The 20,803-nt window shown below is 41.7% G+C and overlaps 1 protein-coding gene across 3 annotated transcripts in view; it reads right to left on the bottom strand.

Moving 5' to 3' along the window:
• The window catches only part of ARAP2 (ArfGAP with RhoGAP domain, ankyrin repeat and PH domain 2), a 441,859-nt gene extending 421,436 nt beyond the window's left edge, over nucleotides 1–20,423 (bottom strand). The window contains exons 1-3 of one of the 3 annotated variants that reach the window (XM_077279928.1): nucleotides 20,164–20,423; nucleotides 7,659–8,422; nucleotides 3,149–3,216 (exon numbers count right to left, since the gene is read on the bottom strand). In XM_077279928.1, coding sequence (XP_077136043.1) covers nucleotides 3,149–3,216; nucleotides 7,659–8,335 — 745 coding nt within the window. In that variant the 5' untranslated portion in view covers nucleotides 8,336–8,422; nucleotides 20,164–20,423. Of the gene's footprint in view, nucleotides 1–3,148; nucleotides 3,217–7,658; nucleotides 8,423–20,163 lie in introns of those variants that run through there. The other 2 variants (XM_077279930.1, XM_077279929.1) reach the window with 2 other exon arrangements.
• Nucleotides 20,424–20,803: the final 380 nt, after the last annotated feature.

The raw sequence follows: 20,803 nt of genomic DNA, 5'->3' as shown, positions 1-20,803 counted from the left end.
AGGAGCAGCACATGGCAGGATAAGGGCGCAGGATGGGAGCAGCTCGTGACAGGATGGGGGCGCAGGATCAGAGCAGCACATGAAAGGATGGGGCGCAGGATGGGAGCAGCACATAACCAAAATGGAGGTGCAGGATGGCAGCAGCACATGACAGCATGTGGGTGCAGGATGCAAGCACTACATGACAGGATGAGGGCACAGGATGGGAGCAGCACATGACAGCATGGGGGTGCAGGATGGGAGCACCACATGACAGCATGGGGGCGCAGGATGGGAGCACATGACAGGATGAGGGGTCAGGAAGAGAGTAGCACATGACAGGATGGGGGCGCATGATGGTAGCAGCACATGACAGGATTGGGGTGGAGTATGGGAGCACCACATGACAGGATTGGGGTACAGGATGGGACCACCACATGACAGGATTGGGGTACAGGATGGGAGCATGTGACAGGATGAGTGCTTAGGAAGACAGTAGCACATCACAAGATGGAGGCACACAAAACAGGATGGGGACTGCACATGACAGGATGGGGCGCAGGATGGTAGCAGCACATGACAAGATTAGGGCGCAGGATGGAAGCAACACATACCAGGATGGAGACCATATACCAATATAAATGCTCGCCACCCGGGCGTAGAATGGGTTCAATAGCTAGTATCCTTATAATCAGGGTTTGAATTGTCTGGGCTAAATGATTATCAGAAGTAAATTATAACATTATACAAAATGTATGGTGAAAAATGGGCAATGATAATGTATTGGCTAGTTAGAAAGGAAAGAAAAACATATCGCTGCTGAGGATATGTGTGTCGCTAGCAGCAGTAACTCCACTGTCACCATCATTGGCACCATTTGCTTGGGCAGTAGAACTACCAATCACAATTCATGTTAGTGGGAAGAAGCAGAAGGTGTTATGGAATATGTTCACCCCATACAGCAGGATGATGTTACCTCTGACAGCAATATGTTCACCCCATACAGCAGGATGATGTTACCTCTGACAGCAATATGTTCACCCCATACAGCAGGATGATGTTACTTCTGACAGCAATACTATCAGTTCCAGTCATTGTTCTGCACCATATGGTCTTTCTTATTACAAATGACTAAGTTGTATGATTTTTTTTAAACATGAAAAATCTGTAAGTATATTGTGTTTATAAATGGGCTTTTGATTTCTACCATCTATTTCTATGGTGAAGTTAATTTAACACTACTAAGGCTGGTTTTGTGTTAAAGAGCTGGAAAGGGTTGGACAGAGTGTTACAACTGTCTTTTCAGGGCAATTGGAGATTTTGCAGTCTTGTGTTTTACAGCTAATCAATAAAAAAATGTTTTTACCTTTTTTGGAACTCCTAACTGGGTTTCACTGAGTGAGAACTGATTAAGAAACACTGCTGCTCTTTGCAGTGTATGGGCCTCCCTTAACATCTAGAAAATTCCTACTCTATACAACTTCATTTGTACTGTACTAGAAAAAATAATCCACTCGTAATTGCCATATAATCTACACGTAAGATATTATTAATAATAATCATTTTAATAGTAGTAACTAGTACTACTTTAATGATTAGAAAAGAGATGAGTGATGCTTACCAATCACTCACATGATTCAGAAGTGAGAGGAGCTGGAATACCCCTTAGAGCAAATGAAAGGGTTTTCACAAAATCGCTATTTCTTACTCATAGGAAAGGGGATCAATTGACTGATAGCTGGGCATCCAACCACTGAGATTACCAACAATCTCAAGAACACTGTGAATGGGAGTCTGCATAACCCAATCTTGAAAAGACATAAGATGTACATCAATGGCAATGGCTCCAGTCATTACAAATGAAGCTTCCAGAAATACAGTGGCTTTCAAAGTATTCACCCTCCTTGGCTTCGTACAAACTTTGTTACTTTACGACCTGTGTTTAAATATTTTTGTAATCCAATTTGTGTGCATCAGCACTAAATAGTCAAAGTTGGTAAAGTGAGAAAAATATAGCAATACATTAAATTTATGAGATCAAATAACGTATGTCACATGGCCTGTCAGTATATACACTTTACCTTTTCTGAAAGACCACAGAGGCTGCAACACCATTAAGCAAGAGGCACCACTAACCAAACAACACCATGAAAGCCAAGGAGATCTCCTAACAAGTCAGTATCTGTCCATATGACCACAATAAGCAGTACACTCCATAGAGGGGGTGAATAGTTATTAAACGAAGAAAGCAGTAGAGGAAGAGCACTCACCGGAAGACCTGTGGAAGCGCGGTAGTGCGAAACGGCCTTCGTCTTTGGATACACACTTTCTCTCCATTTTTGTCCTGCTGTTGACTTGATGTCATAATAAAGATTGGATGTTTTAATGGACGGTGAGTGCTCTTCCTCTACTGCTTTTTTCGTTTAATTGGATTATACTTTTTTCTTGAATGAGCACCCAGATTCCGTCAAGGCTAACAACAACAGATTCCCTGCTGTACAGCATCGTGTGTGCTAGTGGTGGAAACGTGCAGTTGGTGCAGACTTTCTTTTTTCTTTTTTCTTTGAGGGGTGAATAGTTATGTACACTGAAGTTTTTAATTATTTACTCCTAATGGTTGTTTGCTTCACAATAAGAAGAAAACCAAATGTTCACAGTTGTAGGCATGTTTATTAAAAAAAAACTGTGAACAGTCTCAGGGTTACAGACCCTAATCTATGGATTTCTATCTGTTCGGACTCCAGCAGCCAGCAAGTTACCCCAAATCTTTTATCCTATGCCCTATAATGTCCAATTTTGAGAAAACCACTTCAAGACATACATGAAAAAACAAAATGGAAACACGTCTAGGCCCTTTTGGCAGTGATGTTTTTTGTGTCCTTTTCAGCGTATTACTCATATTTTACACCACCATAAATTAGTTATGCAGAAAAGTAACTTGATGGAGAAAACTGCTGATTTCTGTAAAGCACTGTGAAATTAATTCTGTTATATAAGTGAATACAAAAGTCTAAATATATAAAAGTATAACTCTATCAAGCTGACAAGTAAGTTATCAAATTACAGTTTTCTCCATCAAAATATCTGGCTGCAATTTTACTTGTGTCTCAAGTTAGAACATGTCACTTCTATGTGCATCACTTTATAGTATAAAAACATACTAACTCACCATTTTGTAAACTTTGGGTAGGTTTTCCTCCAGTATGCAGATCCTTTTTTCTAGCTGCTTTTCGACTGCTTAAAAAGGAATGAAATGTAAAGTTAAAAAGAACCAGTCAGCTGATTCATGCTGTCCATACTGTGGCAGTATATGGCTGTACAATCGCAACCATATATGTTTATCTCTGAACCGCCAGGGACCAAGCTGCACTTCGCACTAGTCATACGGGCGAGTTCCTGGCTGCCTAGCAGCTTCCTTCCACCCACTGACAGTGACTGACAAACCTCTGCCTTTATGTGCACATTGACAAAAGCTTTTCAGTCACTGACAGCCACCGAGGACCCTCCTGAACAACTAGATCGCTGGACGGCTTGGTCCTTGGTGGTTATTAGAAGCCCCGTAAACTGTATCTTCCCTGAATCACTGACTATTTTTTTGATTAGCCAGCCTAGCATGACTGATATTGTTGCAACATGATGCACACACAACTTCATGCCGTGCTAATCAAAAAATGTGCCATAGATGCCGGTGGTTAGGATAGGATTAGTGATGAGCGAGTATACTCGTTGCTCGGGTTTTCCCGAGCATGCTTGAGTGATCTCCGAGTATTTGTGACTGCTCAGAGATTTAGTTTCCTTGCCTCAGCTGCATGATTTGCAACTGTAAGACAGCTTGATTACATGTGGGGATTCCCTAGCAACCAGGCAACCCCCACATGTACTCAGGCTGGCTAGCAGCTGTAAATCATGCAGCTGCATCATCAAAAACTAAATCTCCGAGCAGTCACAAATACTCGGAGACCACCCGAGCGTGCTCGGGAAAACCCAAGCAACGAGTATACTCGCTCATCACTAGTTAGGACACATGTATTAGTTATGTGGGATCAGCCAAACAAATAATGTGTGTAAGAACCTCCAAAATGTCCTTTGATAGCAGATATTGGGCTCTTGGCATGGCTGATTTCATTCTTTCTATTGAAGTAAATAGATACGCTCTTGTTCAAGCTGAATACGTTGTAAAAAGGAGACTCTTTGTCATTGTTAAAAAAACAAAAGTTAATTGTTATACTTTTCAACTGTTATTCTACTATTGTCATTATTTGTGTCTATTTGCATTACTTTTCAATAAAAAGAACATTGAAAAGAAAGAAGTAAATAGATACACTCGGGTTGGACAAGTGTGTATGTTTTTGCAAGAGTCATGAAAGATAGATATGCAATATTTAAGATGTAAGACTATAGATAGAATTGCTCAATGTGACTGTCATATATATTTTATATCCTGGCTGTGACTTAGTTCTCTTAGACTACTCTGCATAGGACACCTGCCCAAATAGCTACCTGATACAAGGCTTGAAGATTCCCCCTTTGACAATTTGCAATAGTTTAGTGAAGATGCTCTTCAAATAGAGATGAGTAAACCTGTTCAAGTGTCTTCAAATTGTTGTGGGTAAAGAACAGTTTGGCATTATTTTCAGCTAGCTTTAGAAGGCTATGAAAGTAATCATTTTCTGTAATGTAGTATAGGGAATTATGAGTCATAAAAGAAACTGGTATCTGGAATTCTGAGTTGCAGAGTATAATTGGAGCAGGATTTGAGATGGAATTGTTTAACAGAAAACACCACGAGGAGTTAGAGAAAGAAAACAAATGAAACAACAAGACTTCTCTGCTCTTTTTCAATCAGATATAAAGATGTGTTTGGTGACCTTAGGTAACAAAAATAAATAATATTGTAGATAGACAGACTGAGAGACAGACAGACAGTCTGGTCTAAAGATATTGATAGACAGACAGTCTGGTCTAAAGATATTGATAGACAGACAGTCTGGTCTAAAGATATTGATAATCAATCAATCTGATAGGTTAACAATATTAGATAAATAGGGGATTTACACCTGGGACCCAATCTGGTCAGCACAGGCGGTAGCCAGATTTAAACAGTGATTAGACCTAAGGAGCACAGCTCCATTCACTGTGTAGTAGCCCCTGCCAAGAACTGAAGTTCTTAATGTGAACTGAAGTAGAAACAATGCAGACATAGCATAGTACAGTTTGAGACAAAGATAGAGGGTGGGATTGTGTTCACCTTTATTGGTTGTGTCAGGCATAACTCACTCAAATGCGTATACAGTGGGTGATATAAGTATTGAACATTTCAACCATTTCTAAAGGTGTTATTGACATGAAATTCTCACCAGATATCAGTAACAGCCCATCCAAACCAAATAGTCAAAGAAATCAACACACAGATGTCCATAAATAAAATTATGTGTAATAATTAGTGATGAGTGAGAATGCTCGTTACTCGAGATTTCCTGAGCATGCTCGGGTGGTCTCCGAGTATTTTGGATTCCCTAAGAAACAGGCAACTCCCACCTGTATTCAAGCTGTCTAGTATTCGCAAATCATGCAGCTGCGTCGACATAAACTAAATCTCCGAGCATGCCGAAATACTCGGAGACCACCTGAGCGTGCTCAGGAAATCTCAAGTGAAGAGTATACTCGCTCATCACAAGTAATAATGAGGAATGACACAGGGAAAAAATATTGAACACATGAAAAAAGAGATGTGTAAAAAGTCATGGAAAGCCATGACGCCAGCTGTAATCTATCAGTAATTAGAAAACATTCCTGCCACTAAGGGTACTGTCACACTCTGCAACTTTCCAACGATCACGACCAGCGATACGACCTGGCCGTGATCGTTGGAAAGTCGTTGTGTGGTCGCTGGAGAGCTGTCACACAGACCGCTCTCCAGCGACCAATGATGCCGAAGGCCCCGGGTAACCAGGGTAAACATCGGGTTACTAAGCGCAGGGCCGCACTTAGTAACACGATGTTTACCCTGGTTACCATCGTAAAAGTAAAAAAAAACAAACAGTACATACTCACATTCCGGTGTCCGTCAGGTCCCTTGCAGTCTGCTTCCCGCACTGACTGAATGCCGCCGTAAAGTGAAAGCAGATCACAGCGGTGACGTCACCGCTGTGCTCTGCTCTTACTTTCCGTCCGGCACTCTTACGATGGTAACCAGGGTAAACATCGGGTTACTAAGCGCGGCCCTGCGCTTAGTAACCCGTTGTTTACCCGGGTTACAAGCGAACGCATCGTTGGATCGGTGTCACACACACCGATCCAACGATGACAGCGGGAGATCCAGCGACGAAAGAAAGTTCCAAACGATCTGCTACGACGTACGATTCTCAGCAGGGTCCCTGATCGCTGCTGCGTGTCAGACACAGCGATATCGTATGGATATCGCTGGAACGTCACGGATCGTACCGTCGTAGCGACAAAAGTGCCACTGTGAGACAGTACCCTTAGTCAAAAATAGTATCAGCTTGTTAAGCTATAAAAAGGTTTACCCAAAAACAAAAGGTTTACCATTACCAAGGTGCCAGACAAGAAATATCTAATGATGGGTAAAACCAGTGAGCTGCCTCAATACCTTCACATTGATACCATTGTCTCTTATATTGCTCCAAGTTTATGGAACATACAATAGACTACAAATCTTTTGTGCTATATCTTGTTTAAAGGCCTTGATGTATACAGCAGTGCAGTAGTTTATCTGCAGATCACCCTATTTCTTATACAAGAGCTGAAGTTTATCTCTAATACTAGATAATTGGAGATGATCTACAGCTTTCAATAGTGGCTACTACACAGTGCATGAAGTTGAGCTGTTGTTGACCTTTATTCAATGTTTTTATCCCGTTGCCTGCAGAGCTGATGATAGTTGATCAACAGCAGTGCCAGGTATCAGACCCCCACTAATCTGATATTGTTAACATCCATTTTTTTTAATAGGAGCTGATCTCCAGTTCTTGGCAGTGGTAGCTACAAAGTGAACAGAGCTATGCTGTTCAGGTCCTTTCACTGTTTACATCCAGCTGCTGCTCGATCTGACTACAGCTGATTCTTGTGGTTAATGAGTGTTGGCCTCACCAATCTGATAATAATGAATTAATTCTATAGCAATCTGCAGATCATCAATGCAACTTGCCCAGACAACCTCTAAATGCTGTTCTACAGTTTTATTTCTATAGTTCCTATGTAGCGCTATGAATTACTAGAATAAGAGACTTTTTGTAGATCATTATGTAGGTTTTTAAGTAGACTATACAATATAAACTACCAAGCCATTGTGTACAATAGTATCATCCTCGTCTAAAGAGAGAAATCTAAAGTTTCATAAAAATAATTCTCTAAACACCAATGATGAATGTAAAAATAAGAGTCAGTAGACGTGGCATTTATACTAACTATTTGTTTTTTCCAAAATTAAGATGTTTTTATGGTGCCATGATCAATAAAATTGAAATGTTCATCCATATAATGGATGTTGTTTATTGTTGATGAAGAACAGCAATAACCTTGAAAATTGGTCTAAAATACGCTAACATCATCAGTGTACCAAACAACATTAGATTGCATTTTTGTATATTAAAGACATAGATTATTGGTTTATTATCTACATTTTTATGTAAAGAGTACTACTAAAGCATAATACTTACAAATTGTAAGATGTGTTTGTTGCAGAATCCGGTAAATTGGGTACAGGTCTATTCCTTAATATGAATGATCTTGTAGGACCTGTTGCTTTTCTATTCACTTTTTCTAAATTGATTTCTTTATATAATTCATTTTCAGTCATAGGTCCTTGAAATTCAAAAAAGTTTTCGGAGTCCAACTCTATATCATCTAATGTTTTATCACTACTTTCGCCATTGGATTCAGGGAATGATTCAGTGTTTTTTTCTTCAGCACTGTGTTCCATATGTTCAGAAACATCATTGACATTTTTGTTGGGCATCCCACAATCAATTGATGTAGTTGTACAATATTCCATTAGATTATTGAATTCAGAATTCATAGCAATCTCCTCCTGATCAGGTATTGTTCTCTTTCTGTCATCAATTAATAAGATGTCATTGTTGACCTTTTGTTTTTCGGCGTTAGAAAGTTCAAGGTCTCCATAACCCTTTTCCAATTCTTCTTGTATCTTCCTGAGAATTCTCTTCCTGTGTCCAGTAAGAGAGACTCCCATTTCCTGTAACGTTTCATGATTTAATGGTGCACAGTCTGAAACTGTTCTATAGCCTAATATCCCGAAAAGCTTGTGATAAATTTCCAAATGAATATCATTTAGCATTTGGTCAACAGGATACCTGTTTTTATTGTTGAAGGCCATTCTGTAATCCTGATATTAGTATAAACATAACTGGAAGATGACTGTGGCTAAACAAATTCTGAGACCTTTCGTGTAAGATGTCAGTACCTAAAAAAGGCAGGAAATTATTATAGTTTTTCCAACACTTCAACCATAAAAAACATAAGTGAAAAAGCAAAATTAGAAACAAATGATTAGTAAATTTCAACTCAGGAAAAGAATGACACTGCCCTCCTCTACAGTTGGGAAGAATTATATCTTTACACACAAAACATCTTGATGGGCTCAGTTAAAATTGCTGCCTTCCACTTGTGGAATCCTGGGGTTAATTCTGACATACAACTTCATCTGCAATAAGTTTCTGTTTTACTTCTGTTTTAGTGGGTTTCCTACGTGTATCCTGATTTCTTTCTAGTACTGGTGTGTTTTTTGGTTTCCATACAATGACTGTACACCAAAGAGGACTATGTTGTTACCACACTTGAATGAAAATGAAAATTCAAGAAATCAGACTGCCAATTGATGAATTTGTTTTATGGTCAGGAAGGTATAAATGTATATGTATAATACTCACCTTATACCAGCCTGCTGTTGCTTTGCTTCCTTTAGCTTCTTCAACTCTTCAGGGCTCTTTAATGTCCATAGCACCGACTGGGCCTTATAGTTTCAGTTAAGCCTCATGGTATTATGATGTGGTGGGGCAACAAAAGCCATGAAGTTGCAGGACATCACCATAACATTAAGGGACAAAGCCTCACGCAACATCGTGACATGATATTGTGAGGCCTAGTCAGCTTCCGGATGCACCAAAGAATCCTGAAGAGTGAAAAGAACCAGATGTAGCTGTGGAGTAGAACAGGTGGAATCTGGTGGGAGGTGGGTATATATATTTTTTAATAACAGATTTATTATGCTTTTGGATCTGGAGAGACCTTTGAACAAGATATATGTCTTCAGATGGCAAGTTAAATTTGTTTCTAATAAATTCAATGCAAACTGAATTTTCCAAGCAAATTTGCTCATCTCTAAAAGAGACTCAATTCATAACCTTCCGGAAACACTATACCTTACAGTGACAGATTTTTATGGTGTGATGCCATATGAATTAAATGTATTTCACACAATCTACCTTTATTCAATAAAGCTTTTACTGAAAACTGTAGATGGCTAATACAGCTGAAAAAATAATTCTGGCACGTATCTTGCAAACACATGTCGAAAGGACAATCTTTTGGCATACTTTGGGTAAATTGGGCCTCTAAATACATTTCCTGTTTGCAACCGGGGCTTTCCCGACACATAGGGCAGTTGTACTTTACTTATGGAGCCTAACTGTAAAATGAGAATGATTGGCAATGTTGAAATAGGTTTAGGTATACAGAAATGAATTATTTCATAGTTTGTTAAGCCTCTGCTTTGGTACTAAAGAGATGGCATAACAAAATTTAATCCATTGGTATACAGTTGCTGTAGCTTGATATGAGAAATAATAGGTCAATTTTGGCAAGCAATGCCTGCTTCAATAACTTATAAGAACTTACAGTATTTAATGGTGATTAGTTATATTTATAACCGTATATAATCCTAAATACCAAAAGAAATCTGATACAAAGAAAATACAATCTGCACCATAGACAGAATGTGAAAAAGACAGAGTAGCTGAGAAGATTATTATATAGGCTTGTGGGAATCTATTAAGTATAACTTGCATTTTATTCACTGAACCTCTTACATATTATGGATTTAGCAGTAGTACTGTAACTACTGTGGGGCAGAGGGGTGGAACAGCCTGTTACACCCTGCAGCAGAGGAGGGAGCCATAGTCTCCCTGCACTACCGTTCTCTGTTCTGTAGTCTTCAGGATACTTCAGGCCTGCAGCCTAATGAGTGGAACTGTGACACACAAGACTTCCTGTATGTGCAATGACAGAGTCAAGTTGATCTGCCTGGGCCGTGATACTGACTGCTGACAGACACACCACGATCAGGGATTAGGTGAGAAATTTAAGCTATTTTTTATTTTAATAGTAAGTTCTTGTAAGGGAATGTGAGGGCATCACAATATGTGAGGATCATACAATGGTCATTCTGTGTGGGGACTACATTCATATTGTCATACAATCATACTGTGCGGAAATTTCGGTTGGCCCATAAAACAGTATGGGGACTACTATGTGTTAGGGTTGGCGGAACACACCGAGCATAAATATATGTAATAATAGGTGCGTTCGCAAGCCGGGGTCCACCGTGCAGGAGACGAACCTGCTGGTAGCAATTGGCGGTGCTATATGGCGGTATTAGCAAACTCTGTTACTTCACAGAATCGCTAGGATAGGGAAACGCTGTGCCCTGTTAACCTCACAGAGGAACACAGCTACCAAACAGAGCAAAGCTGTGGGCATGAGGTCAGCATAGCACACAAACAACTCCTCACCGGAGGTGCCGGTATTCTAGGGGCTTATTTCAGCCAAGACCTGAATCCAAACACACAAAACTCCTCACCGGAGGTGCCGGTATTCTAGAGGCTTATTTCAGCCAACCCTGACCTCATGCAAACATGACCACACAGTAGCAAGGCTCAAAACACAGGTTGATACTAGTGCATGGCCGTGCGGCCATGCAAACCTTTTATAGCTGTAGCAGACAAGGACCTTCCTGGTGGTCCAATAGGAGATGCTACAGGACCTGAGCATGTGACCCCAGACCTCCAATGGGAGGTTGTCTTGTGGGCATGCTCAGTATTGGAAAAGCGGGACTTAGTGTCACGGGGAGACTGGGTGAGCGAGAGCTAATAACCCGGGCCCCTGCAATTTCCCTCAGACTAGGGAAATCCTGACTGACCCTCTACCTGGAGTTTACACTGATGGTGTGCATGTCCAGGCCTCGACCCTCGCCCTGTCTCCTGTTTCAACCCTAGGCTGAAACCAACCACCCACCACCCAGTGAAAAGGTAATACACCAATACCCAGAGTTAGCACAGACAAGGATAAAGGAATATATACACCACGCCGCAGTCACTCAGGAATACACTATAAATGTGCAGGGCAAAATAAATACAAATAGGAAGGAGTAAATAAGACTAAGGAAAATACACCACCAGCAACGAATCTCCAACAACCAGCTCTCCACTCTGGACCGAGATAACAACGCACAAGAAAGAAGCTATAATCGGTGACTCCCAATGATCAGGAGAACTATTTAAAGGCAATGGGCATGGCCCAGCTTCCAATCCGAGGATCAGGTAAATTAACCCCGGAACAGCTAGATAAAATCTAGCCGACGCCAATGAGCAAATAGTGGTCAAAAGCGGAATTACCGCTGTCTGTCGAACGACCTAGTCTGAACAGTGTCCGACATGACACTTAGTCCCAGAAAGACCTGCTCACTGCTGAACATTGCTGGCTACAATAACAGAGCCTGGAAGGGCAGTAGTAACCAGTCATCCAGTATCAGCCTGAGCCAGACGCTGGGACCGACATCTCCGCTGGGCAGGCTCCACTGTGACTGGAGGAGGATGGGAGACCACAGCAGACATGGTTCGAGATTCCCCCTGTGCAGTGGCGGGAACTCGACACCTAACACTATGTTGACTAATTTTGGGTCATCATACTGTGTGGTGACTACTATGGAGTAATCATCATACTATGTGGTGACTGCTGCCGGGCTGTCATACAGTATAAAGACTACCGTGTAGACTAATATGGGGGCCTTCATACTGTATAGTGACTACTGTGGGGCCATCACACAGTATAAAGACTACTGTGTAGACTAATATGGGGCCTTCATACTGTGTGGTGACTACTGTGGGGTAATCATCATACTATGTGGTGACTACTGCCGGGCCATCATACAGTATAAAGACTACCGTGTAGACTAATATGGGGGCCTTCATACTGTGTAGTGACTACTGTGGGGCCATCATACAGCATAAAGACTAAATTGTAGACTAATATGGGGCCTTCATACTGTGTGGTGACTACTGTTGGGCCATCATACAGTGTGGGGATTACTGTTGGACTATCATACACTATGTGGGGTATGGGCTATGGTGTGTATATTTAATGTTACTGCTATTGTCTATTCCTTTTAAGATGTCTTATGTATAATGTATATAATATGCATGATACATTTAGAGAAAGTGTATTACCCCAGGTCGGCCACTAGATGGGGCACAATGTAAAAGGGGAGAATTGCCTCAGATTATTATTACTATTATTATTATACATTTTTATAGCGCCATTTATTCCATGGTGCTTTACATGTGAAAAAGAGGGCAAATATAGACAAGTACATTAAACATGAGCAAAAAACAAGGCACGCAGGTACATAAGGAGGGAGGACCCTGCCCGCGAGGGCTCACAGTCTGCAGGGGATGGGTGAGGATACACTAGGAGAGGGTAGAGCTGGTTGTGTGGCGGTTCAGTAGGTTGAGGATCACTGCAGGCTGTAGGCTTGTCGGAAGAGGTGAGTCTTCAAGTTCTTTTTGAAGGTTTCTATGGTAGGCGAGAGTCTGATGTGATAGGGTAGAGAGTTCCAGAGTATGGGGGAAGCACGGGAGAAGTCTTGGATGTGGTTGTGGGAAGAGAAGATGAGAGGGGAGTAGAGAAGGAGCCCTTGAGAGGATCGGAGGTTGCGTGTAGGTAAGTACCGGGAGACGTCATTGTAAGGGTTTTGAACTGGAGTCTCTGGGCGATAGGAAGCCAGTGAAGGGCTTAGCATAGGAGAGAGGCTGGGGAATAGCGGGGACACAGGTAGATTAGTCGGGCAGCAGAGTGTAGGATGGATTGGAGTGGTTCCAGAGTGCTAGAGGTGAGGCCAGAGAGTAGGATGTTGCAGTAGTTAAGGTGAGAGATGATAAGCGCATGCACTAGTGTTTTTGTGGTGCCGCGGTCAAGGAATGCACGGATCTGGGAAATATTTTTGAGTTTGAGAAGGCAGTAGAAGGCAAAGGCTTGGATATGTGGCTTGAAAGAGAGGGCAGAGTCGAGGATTACCCCGAGGCACCGGGTGTGGGACTGAGGAAAGTGAGCAGTCATTGACATTGATGGATAGGTCTGGTGGAGGGGTAGAGTGAGATGGGGGAAAGATGATGAATTCTGTTTTGTCCATGTTCAGTTTTAGAAAGCGAGCAGAAAAGAAGGCCGAGATAGCAGACAGACAGTGCGGGATTTTGGTAAGTAAGGAGGTGAGGTCAGGTCCTGATAGGTAGATCTGCGTGTCATCGGCGTAGAGATGATACTGCAAACCGTGGGATTCTATGAGCTGTCCCAGGCTGAAGGTGTAGATGGAGAAGAGTAGGGGTCTAGAGCAGAGCCTTGAGGAACACCGACAGACAAGGTAAGCAGGTAGGCCACTAGATGGGCGAATTGTAGTACATAGTATAGAAATGGTTTTAATACAGGAGGAGCATGGTGGGATAAGGTGTAGGATACTTCCTGATAGCAGTCAGTCAGGGCCAGGGTGCCCATAGCTCAGGAGGGCTGGCTAGCCCTGTACAACACCATGCCATGCAATGCTATAAAGGCACAGAACCCAGCAGATATTCAGGACCTGGATTGTCACAGAAGGGAGATACAGCAGCAGTGCTGGCAGTGCCGTTTAAGTGGGTCTGCAGTTGCTAGTGAAGACTAAGCAGTACGGGCACAACATTCAACATGTGGCAGCTTATCTCATGGGCTGATGCCTTCGTTTCTGGTGCGAGACAGGCGAGGGAGCAGACCCCCCAGTCCTCTAATAACCTTGGTCGCTCTTCTCTGCACCCGCTCCAGTTCAGCTATGTCTTTCTTATACACCGGAGACCAGAACTGTACACAGTATTCTAAGTGTGGTCGAACTCGTGACATATATAAGTAAAATTATGTTTTCCTCATGAGCATCTATGCCTCTTTTAATGCATCCCATTATTTTATTTGCCTTTGTAGCAGCTGCCTGACACTGGCCACTAAATGTGAGTTTGTCATCCACCCATACACCCAGGTCTTTTTCATTGACGGTTTTGCCCAGAGTTTTAGAATTAAGCATATAGTTATACATCTTATTACTTTTACCCAAGTGCATGACCTTACATTTATCCCCATAAAAGCTCATTTGCCATTTATCAGCCCAAGCTTCTAGTTTACATAAATCATCCTGTAATATAAAATTGTCCTCCCCTGTATTGATTACCCTGCAGAGTTTAGTGTCATCTGCAAATATTGAAATTCTACTCTGAATGCCACCTACAAGGTCATTAATAAATATGTTAAAAAGAAGAGGGCCCAATACTGACCCCTGTGGTACCCCACTGCTAACCGCGACCCAGTCCGAGTGTGCTCCATTAATAACCACCCTTTGTTTCCTATCCCTGAGCCAGCTCTCAACCCACTTACACATATTTTCCCCTATCCCCATTATTCTCATTTTATGTATCAACCTTTTGTGTGGCACCGTATCAAAAGCTTTTGAAAAGTCAATATACACTACATCTACTGGGTTCCCTTGGTCCAGTCCGGAACTTACCTCTTCATAGAAATTGATCAGATTAGTCTGACAGGAACGGTCCCTAGTAAACCCATGCTGATACTGGGTCATGAGGTTATTCCTCTTCAGATACTCCAGTATAGCATCCCTTAGAATGCCCTCCAGGATTTTACCCACAGTAGAGGTTAAGCTTACTGGCCTATAATTACCAGGTTCAGTTTTTGTCCCCTTTTTGAATATTGGCACCACATTTGCTATACACCAGTCCTGTGGTACAGACCCTGTTATTATGCAAAATAGCCTGTTAGTTTTAGACTTGCTGGATATTGCCAAATGTATTATTATATCAGAGCAGTATTATATAGGAATTATTAGTATGTTGTAGGGTGTCAACAAAGGCGGCGAGGTCCGGCTTTGTTTTCAGACCAAATCAGGGAGAGATAGAATTACCATATATTATTAATTCTTTTGGGGCGCCAGTTACTCATCTGATTTGTGAATCAAGATATACAGAAGCTGCAGACAAAGCAGGGATGTAGATAAGTGCATTTATTTGTATTCTATTCTATTTTGTTTATTTCCACTATAGACCATACACAGCAGGTGATTCATAAGATTATGTATTGGTCAATTTGTCCTGCAGTCCCCTTTATGTATCTGTTTTTCTATCTGGCTAAATGTGGTATATAGGGCTACTATGTGATTTTGGCCTGATTTGAATCTTCCATGTTTATTGTTTTTTCCATCAGTATTACATTAGACCAGTAATAAATAGGACCTTCCAGAATCAGTCGACGTTTAGCGGGGGTGCCATTTAGGTTCACTCTTAGGGTGCCAACCTCAGTGTCTAGGTAGATACATTTCCTAGGGATGTACAGTAGTCTCTGGGGCATTTTATGTCTATCTATGTTTGTGGTAAACAAGTTACCTCAGGTCTAAGATTATACAGAGGGTATACATGTTTTAATTTAACTATTAAAACTTAAATTTTAGAGTGTTTTCTTTCTGTACACTGCTGACTACTGGGGGCCATGCATACAATGTGGGAAGCTACTAGGATCATACATACAATGTCGGAGTGCTAATGGGGGCCCTACATACAATGTGGAGGGGCTACCGGAGTCCATACATATAGTGTGGAGGGCTACTGGAATACTGGGAGTGAAGCATACAGTGTGGCTCCTATGCCCCCGCCGGGAAAGGTCAGAGAGGCCCAGCGCCTGCGCACTTCAGTAGTTTGCTCTGTCCTTAACAGGGCAGAAAAAGTACGCCTGCGCCGGAGCCGCAGCGTGAAGACGAGAAGAGGACGTTATCTGATGAAGATACGAGGTGCTGGACCGGACTGCGACACCCATCGGACCGTACCGGGACCGTCCCTGGGAGAGTATAATCTAACCTCTTTTCCTCTTTTAGGATACATCGGGGGGCTTATCTATAGCATTCCAGAATGTTGTAGATAAGCCCCTGATGCTGGTGGGCTTAGCTCACCTTCGATTTTGGAAGTGACAGGTTCCCTTTAACCCCATCCTCCACTCCTGGGGCATCCCTCTGTTATTTGTACGTTTATATTTGTATGCTTGGTATTCTTTGTTACCCCTGTTTGTATTACCTTGTTAGTCTGGTTGGTGTATAATGGTACACTACCACTCCTCTCTTCACTGGGTGGGGGAAGGATACAGACTGAGGGTAGATTCGGGAGCTTAGGCAAGGTACGTGGCCCCGGCATCTTCACCATCAAAAGTAACCCAGGGAACAGGGCACGCTAGGGTGCCCCTAGCGTTAGGGACAGGGAAGGAGCCCCTTGTCCCAGGACACCTGATAACAGAGTCATGACAGATATATTGAATTTCTTCCATTATTAAGCTCAGCTCCTCCAGCTCTGTAAAGGCCTGTAAATTGTATAACATTTCCATGATGAGTGATTATTTGTAAAGTATATGGACAATTTTGGGAACTTTTTTATTTAGATGTACATATTATAGTTTCAAAATATTTTTACAATTGGGTTTATATAAAAATTTTGCCCCATTTACCTTTCACGGCCTTCAAGGAGCTCAGAAAAAAGACAGATAAAAGAGTTACAAACTGTCTGCCAGAGCGAGTCCACTGACTGATTCTACATAAAAGCGTTCTGCAGCCTGTAAAAGAGAGTGCAACACAGAGGCTATAGAAGGCGGATTTAACCCCTTCACCACGGGCCATGTTTCGGTTTTTGCTCCTCTTATTCACAGAGCCCTAACTTTTTTTTTATTTTTCTGTCAATATGGCCATATGAGGGCTTGTTTTTTGTGAGACGAGTTATACTTTTGAATGACACCATGACAGGACAAAAAACAGAAGTGTCTTGCTGCCCTTCCTCTCCAGAAGCTCTGCATTTAGATTAGGCCCTGATCAAACTAGAGCAGTGCCTTCCCTAAGAGGTATAGGTTGGGATGAACTCCTACTATATGACTCCAATAGTAAACTAGAACATTTCCCACTGTACAGACATGAACAAGTATACGAAAAACAAAAAACTGAATTGCACCTCTAAAAGAATCAAGCAACTGTGAACAGGTGCTAGCTGATATGATTGCATAATTTACTGTGCAAACAAAAGAGTACAGAAGCACTCTGTTAGGCCACGTGGTCACACTATCAGTATTTGGCGAGTTTTTTACTTCTGTATTTGTAAGCCAAAACCAGGAGTGGGTGAGAAATGCAGAAGTGGTGACGTGTTTCTATTATACTTTTCCTTTGACTCTTCCACTCCTGAGTTTGTGTGCACGTGGCTTAAGCGCTAGGATGTATGCAAACACTGAATATATGAAAGAGCCCACGAATCACAACAAGGCATACAGTTCTTTGACGGGACCATAAATAATGATGAGCGAACGTGCTGAGATAAGGTGTTATCTGAGCATGCTGGGTGATCTGTACTTACATTGAGTCGCGGTGAGGCGCCCTCTGGTGGATGAACTCATATGAACTCGAGCGTGGGAACTTTTCCAAGGCTCCAGTTCATGAGGACATCCAGCAGAGGGCGCCTCACCGCGACTCAATGTAACTACAGATCACTCTGCTTTCCTTTCAGCACCCGGGGATTACAGGCACGAGCGAGTGCTGTAGCGCAGCTCCTGCCTATAAATTGATTTAACCCCTTCAGAAGGACTTACATCGTGGGACCTGACAGATCCTCGGATGGTATGTATATTGTGGGTTTATTATTTTGCCAAGCGAGGGTCTTCAGGTGGATTGAGAGAGCAATAAAATATTAAAACAACCAGTGTGTTTATTTCATTAAAATAATTTTTAATAATGTGTGTGTGTGTTTTTTAACCCTTTCAGACAATTGGATTAATAATGGATAGGTGTCATAATTGACGCCTCTCCATTATTAACCTGGCTTAATGTCACCTTACAATAGCAAGGTGGCATTAACCCTTCATTACCCCATATCCCACCGCTACACGGGAGTGGGAAGAGAGTGGCCAAGTGCCAGAATAGGCGCATCTTCCAGATGTGCCTTTTCTGGGGTGGCTGGGGGCAGATGTTTGTAGCCGGGGGGGCCAATAACCATGGACCCTCTCTAGGCTATTAATATCTGCCCTCAGTCACTGGCTTTTCCATTCTGGTGGAGAAAATTGCGTGGGAGCCCGCGCCAATTTTTTCCGCCATTTAACCCTTTATTTTAGCAGCTACAGCAACCAAATTTTGCACATACACACTACTAACATTAGTAGCGTGGAATATGCAAAAAAAAGGATATGAGATGGTTTACTGTATGTAAACCATGTCTCATATCATGTCGGGTTTGGGAAGGGGAAATGAGAAGCCGGCAATTGAATTACCGGCTTTTCACATATATCGCGCTGAATTAAATATAAATACAGAATATATATATATATGTGTCTCAATGACATATATATATATATATATATATATATATATATATACTGTATATATGTTTTAACGGACATTTGAGCACATAAATCCATTAGATGTCGGTTTTGCAAGCCTGCGAGAAAATATCGCAGTACGGATGCCATACGGATTACATACGGAGGATGCCATGCGCAAAATACGCTGACACACCCTGCCTACAGATGACATACGGACCACTATTTTGGGAACATTTCTCCGTATTACGGCCGTATTTCGGCCATAAAAAAACGGACAGTATTGTCTTACGCTGAGTGTGACGCCGGCCTTAATGTGTTTTATTATGCTAATTTTCAGCTGCGTTTTACAGTACCAGTAAAGACTACGAGATTTTAGAAATCTCATGCACACACTGTTTTTTTTTTGTCATCAGTATTTTGTGCTTTGCATGTTTTTTTGGTCATAGAGCGTGTCATTTCTTTCAGTGTTTTTCCAGCCATTTTCACCCATTGACTTGAATAGGTGGTGAAAAAAACACTGACGAAAGGGCACCAAAAACGCAGGTATCATGTTTTGCTGTGTTTTTTGTGTCAAAACCTGATTCTATGCAACAAGACTTTTTTTTCTCAGTAAGACTTTTTTTCAACACTAAACTTTATCAGCATGCACAAAATTAGCATGCCAAATTCACCACAAAAAATACACAAAAAACGACGCAAGAAAAACCAAGGAAAACATGTTTTTTGTCTGCAGCTTCTTTCCTTCCAAGAGATCAGGTTTTGCTGCAGAAATAAAAAATGCTGAAGAAACACCTAGTGTGAACTTGCCCTTAGGCCGGGATCACACATGCGAGAAACATGGCCGAGTCTCGCACGTCAATACCGGGCACTGCACCCGGCACTCAGGAGCGGAGTGGGCGGCTGCATATATTGCTACGCGGCCTCACGCTCCAATCCGAGTGCCGGGTATTGACGTGCGAGACTCATCCGAGTTTACCTCATGTGAGTATGAGGCCTTACACTGCAACTTGTCTTCCCAATATAGGGAGCATCACAGACACTGTGGACAGGACAAAGTGATCTGAGCATGAACATTCATTTTACAACTGTGGAGCTGATGGTTATAACCTAGGACACCCAGTACAAACAGTGAGGGCGCTATTAAATACACATTGGCAGATAAGGCATTTACTAAATATAAGTATTTATGAGGAAGAATATTTTTCAGTATGAAGGACGGATATCTTCTGTAGTTAGACAGAGAAATACTGCTAGGATCACATTAAAGGAGTCTTCAACACAAATTTTTAGGATTGATAACTATTCATAAGAAAGACTGCTATAATGTAAAAGATGTAAAATAAAGATATTATTAAAGTAGCTTTTATACATTACGTCAACCATGATCAACCTAAAATCACATGAATATACTGAGAGTACAGAATACACGGAAAGCCAGATTGTAGTGTTGTGTAATAATAACCTGTGGTTTTCTTCTTTCTTGCTTCCTGTGCCTCATTCTCCTCTTACCTTATGAAGTGAATGTGATTTTCCTTGCAAATATCCAAGTCCCTAATCAATATTCTCATCGTCTACAACAAGCGTCTGTTGTGCAAACGCTCCAGGCATTATGTACAGTATGAGGCGGTTGTTTCTTCCTTTTCATTTTACCTGCTTCCTTCATAGACTTTGTCCCCAGAAAGTACTCGTTCACAGAGACAGGACACAGGTTTTCCTTATTTTCTTTTTACCTGGGCACTTCGATAAGTCACACCTAGTTCTGCAAACTCACAAACTGAGTCAACACAAAGGAATGTTTTCTTGTACATAAGCTGCAATATCTCTTTTTTTTACACTGTGTCGAAAGAACTGTCATTATATGTACTCAGAAAAGATGACCCGAGGCCAGAAAATAACTGCCCAAATCCATCGCAATATATATGAATATTTGCCGAGCATGTGACCAGCATCAGTATTTTCCTAACTGTGCTTATTGCATTATGTGCAATGTATAAAATTTAAGTATGTGCAATATTTCATGTTTGCTTTTCCCAAATTTTGATTTACAGAGGGGAAAATAAGTATTTGATACGCTGCTGATTTTCAAGTTTTCCCACCTACAAAGAATGAAGAGGTCTGTAATTTTTGCCGTACATACACTACTTCAATG

Source organism: Ranitomeya variabilis, chromosome 1 (assembly GCF_051348905.1).
Source record: "Ranitomeya variabilis isolate aRanVar5 chromosome 1, aRanVar5.hap1, whole genome shotgun sequence".
Taxonomy (NCBI): domain Eukaryota; kingdom Metazoa; phylum Chordata; class Amphibia; order Anura; family Dendrobatidae; genus Ranitomeya; species Ranitomeya variabilis.
The sequence above is the reverse complement of the archived record's forward strand: the minus strand, read 5'-3'. Positions and strand labels throughout refer to the sequence as shown.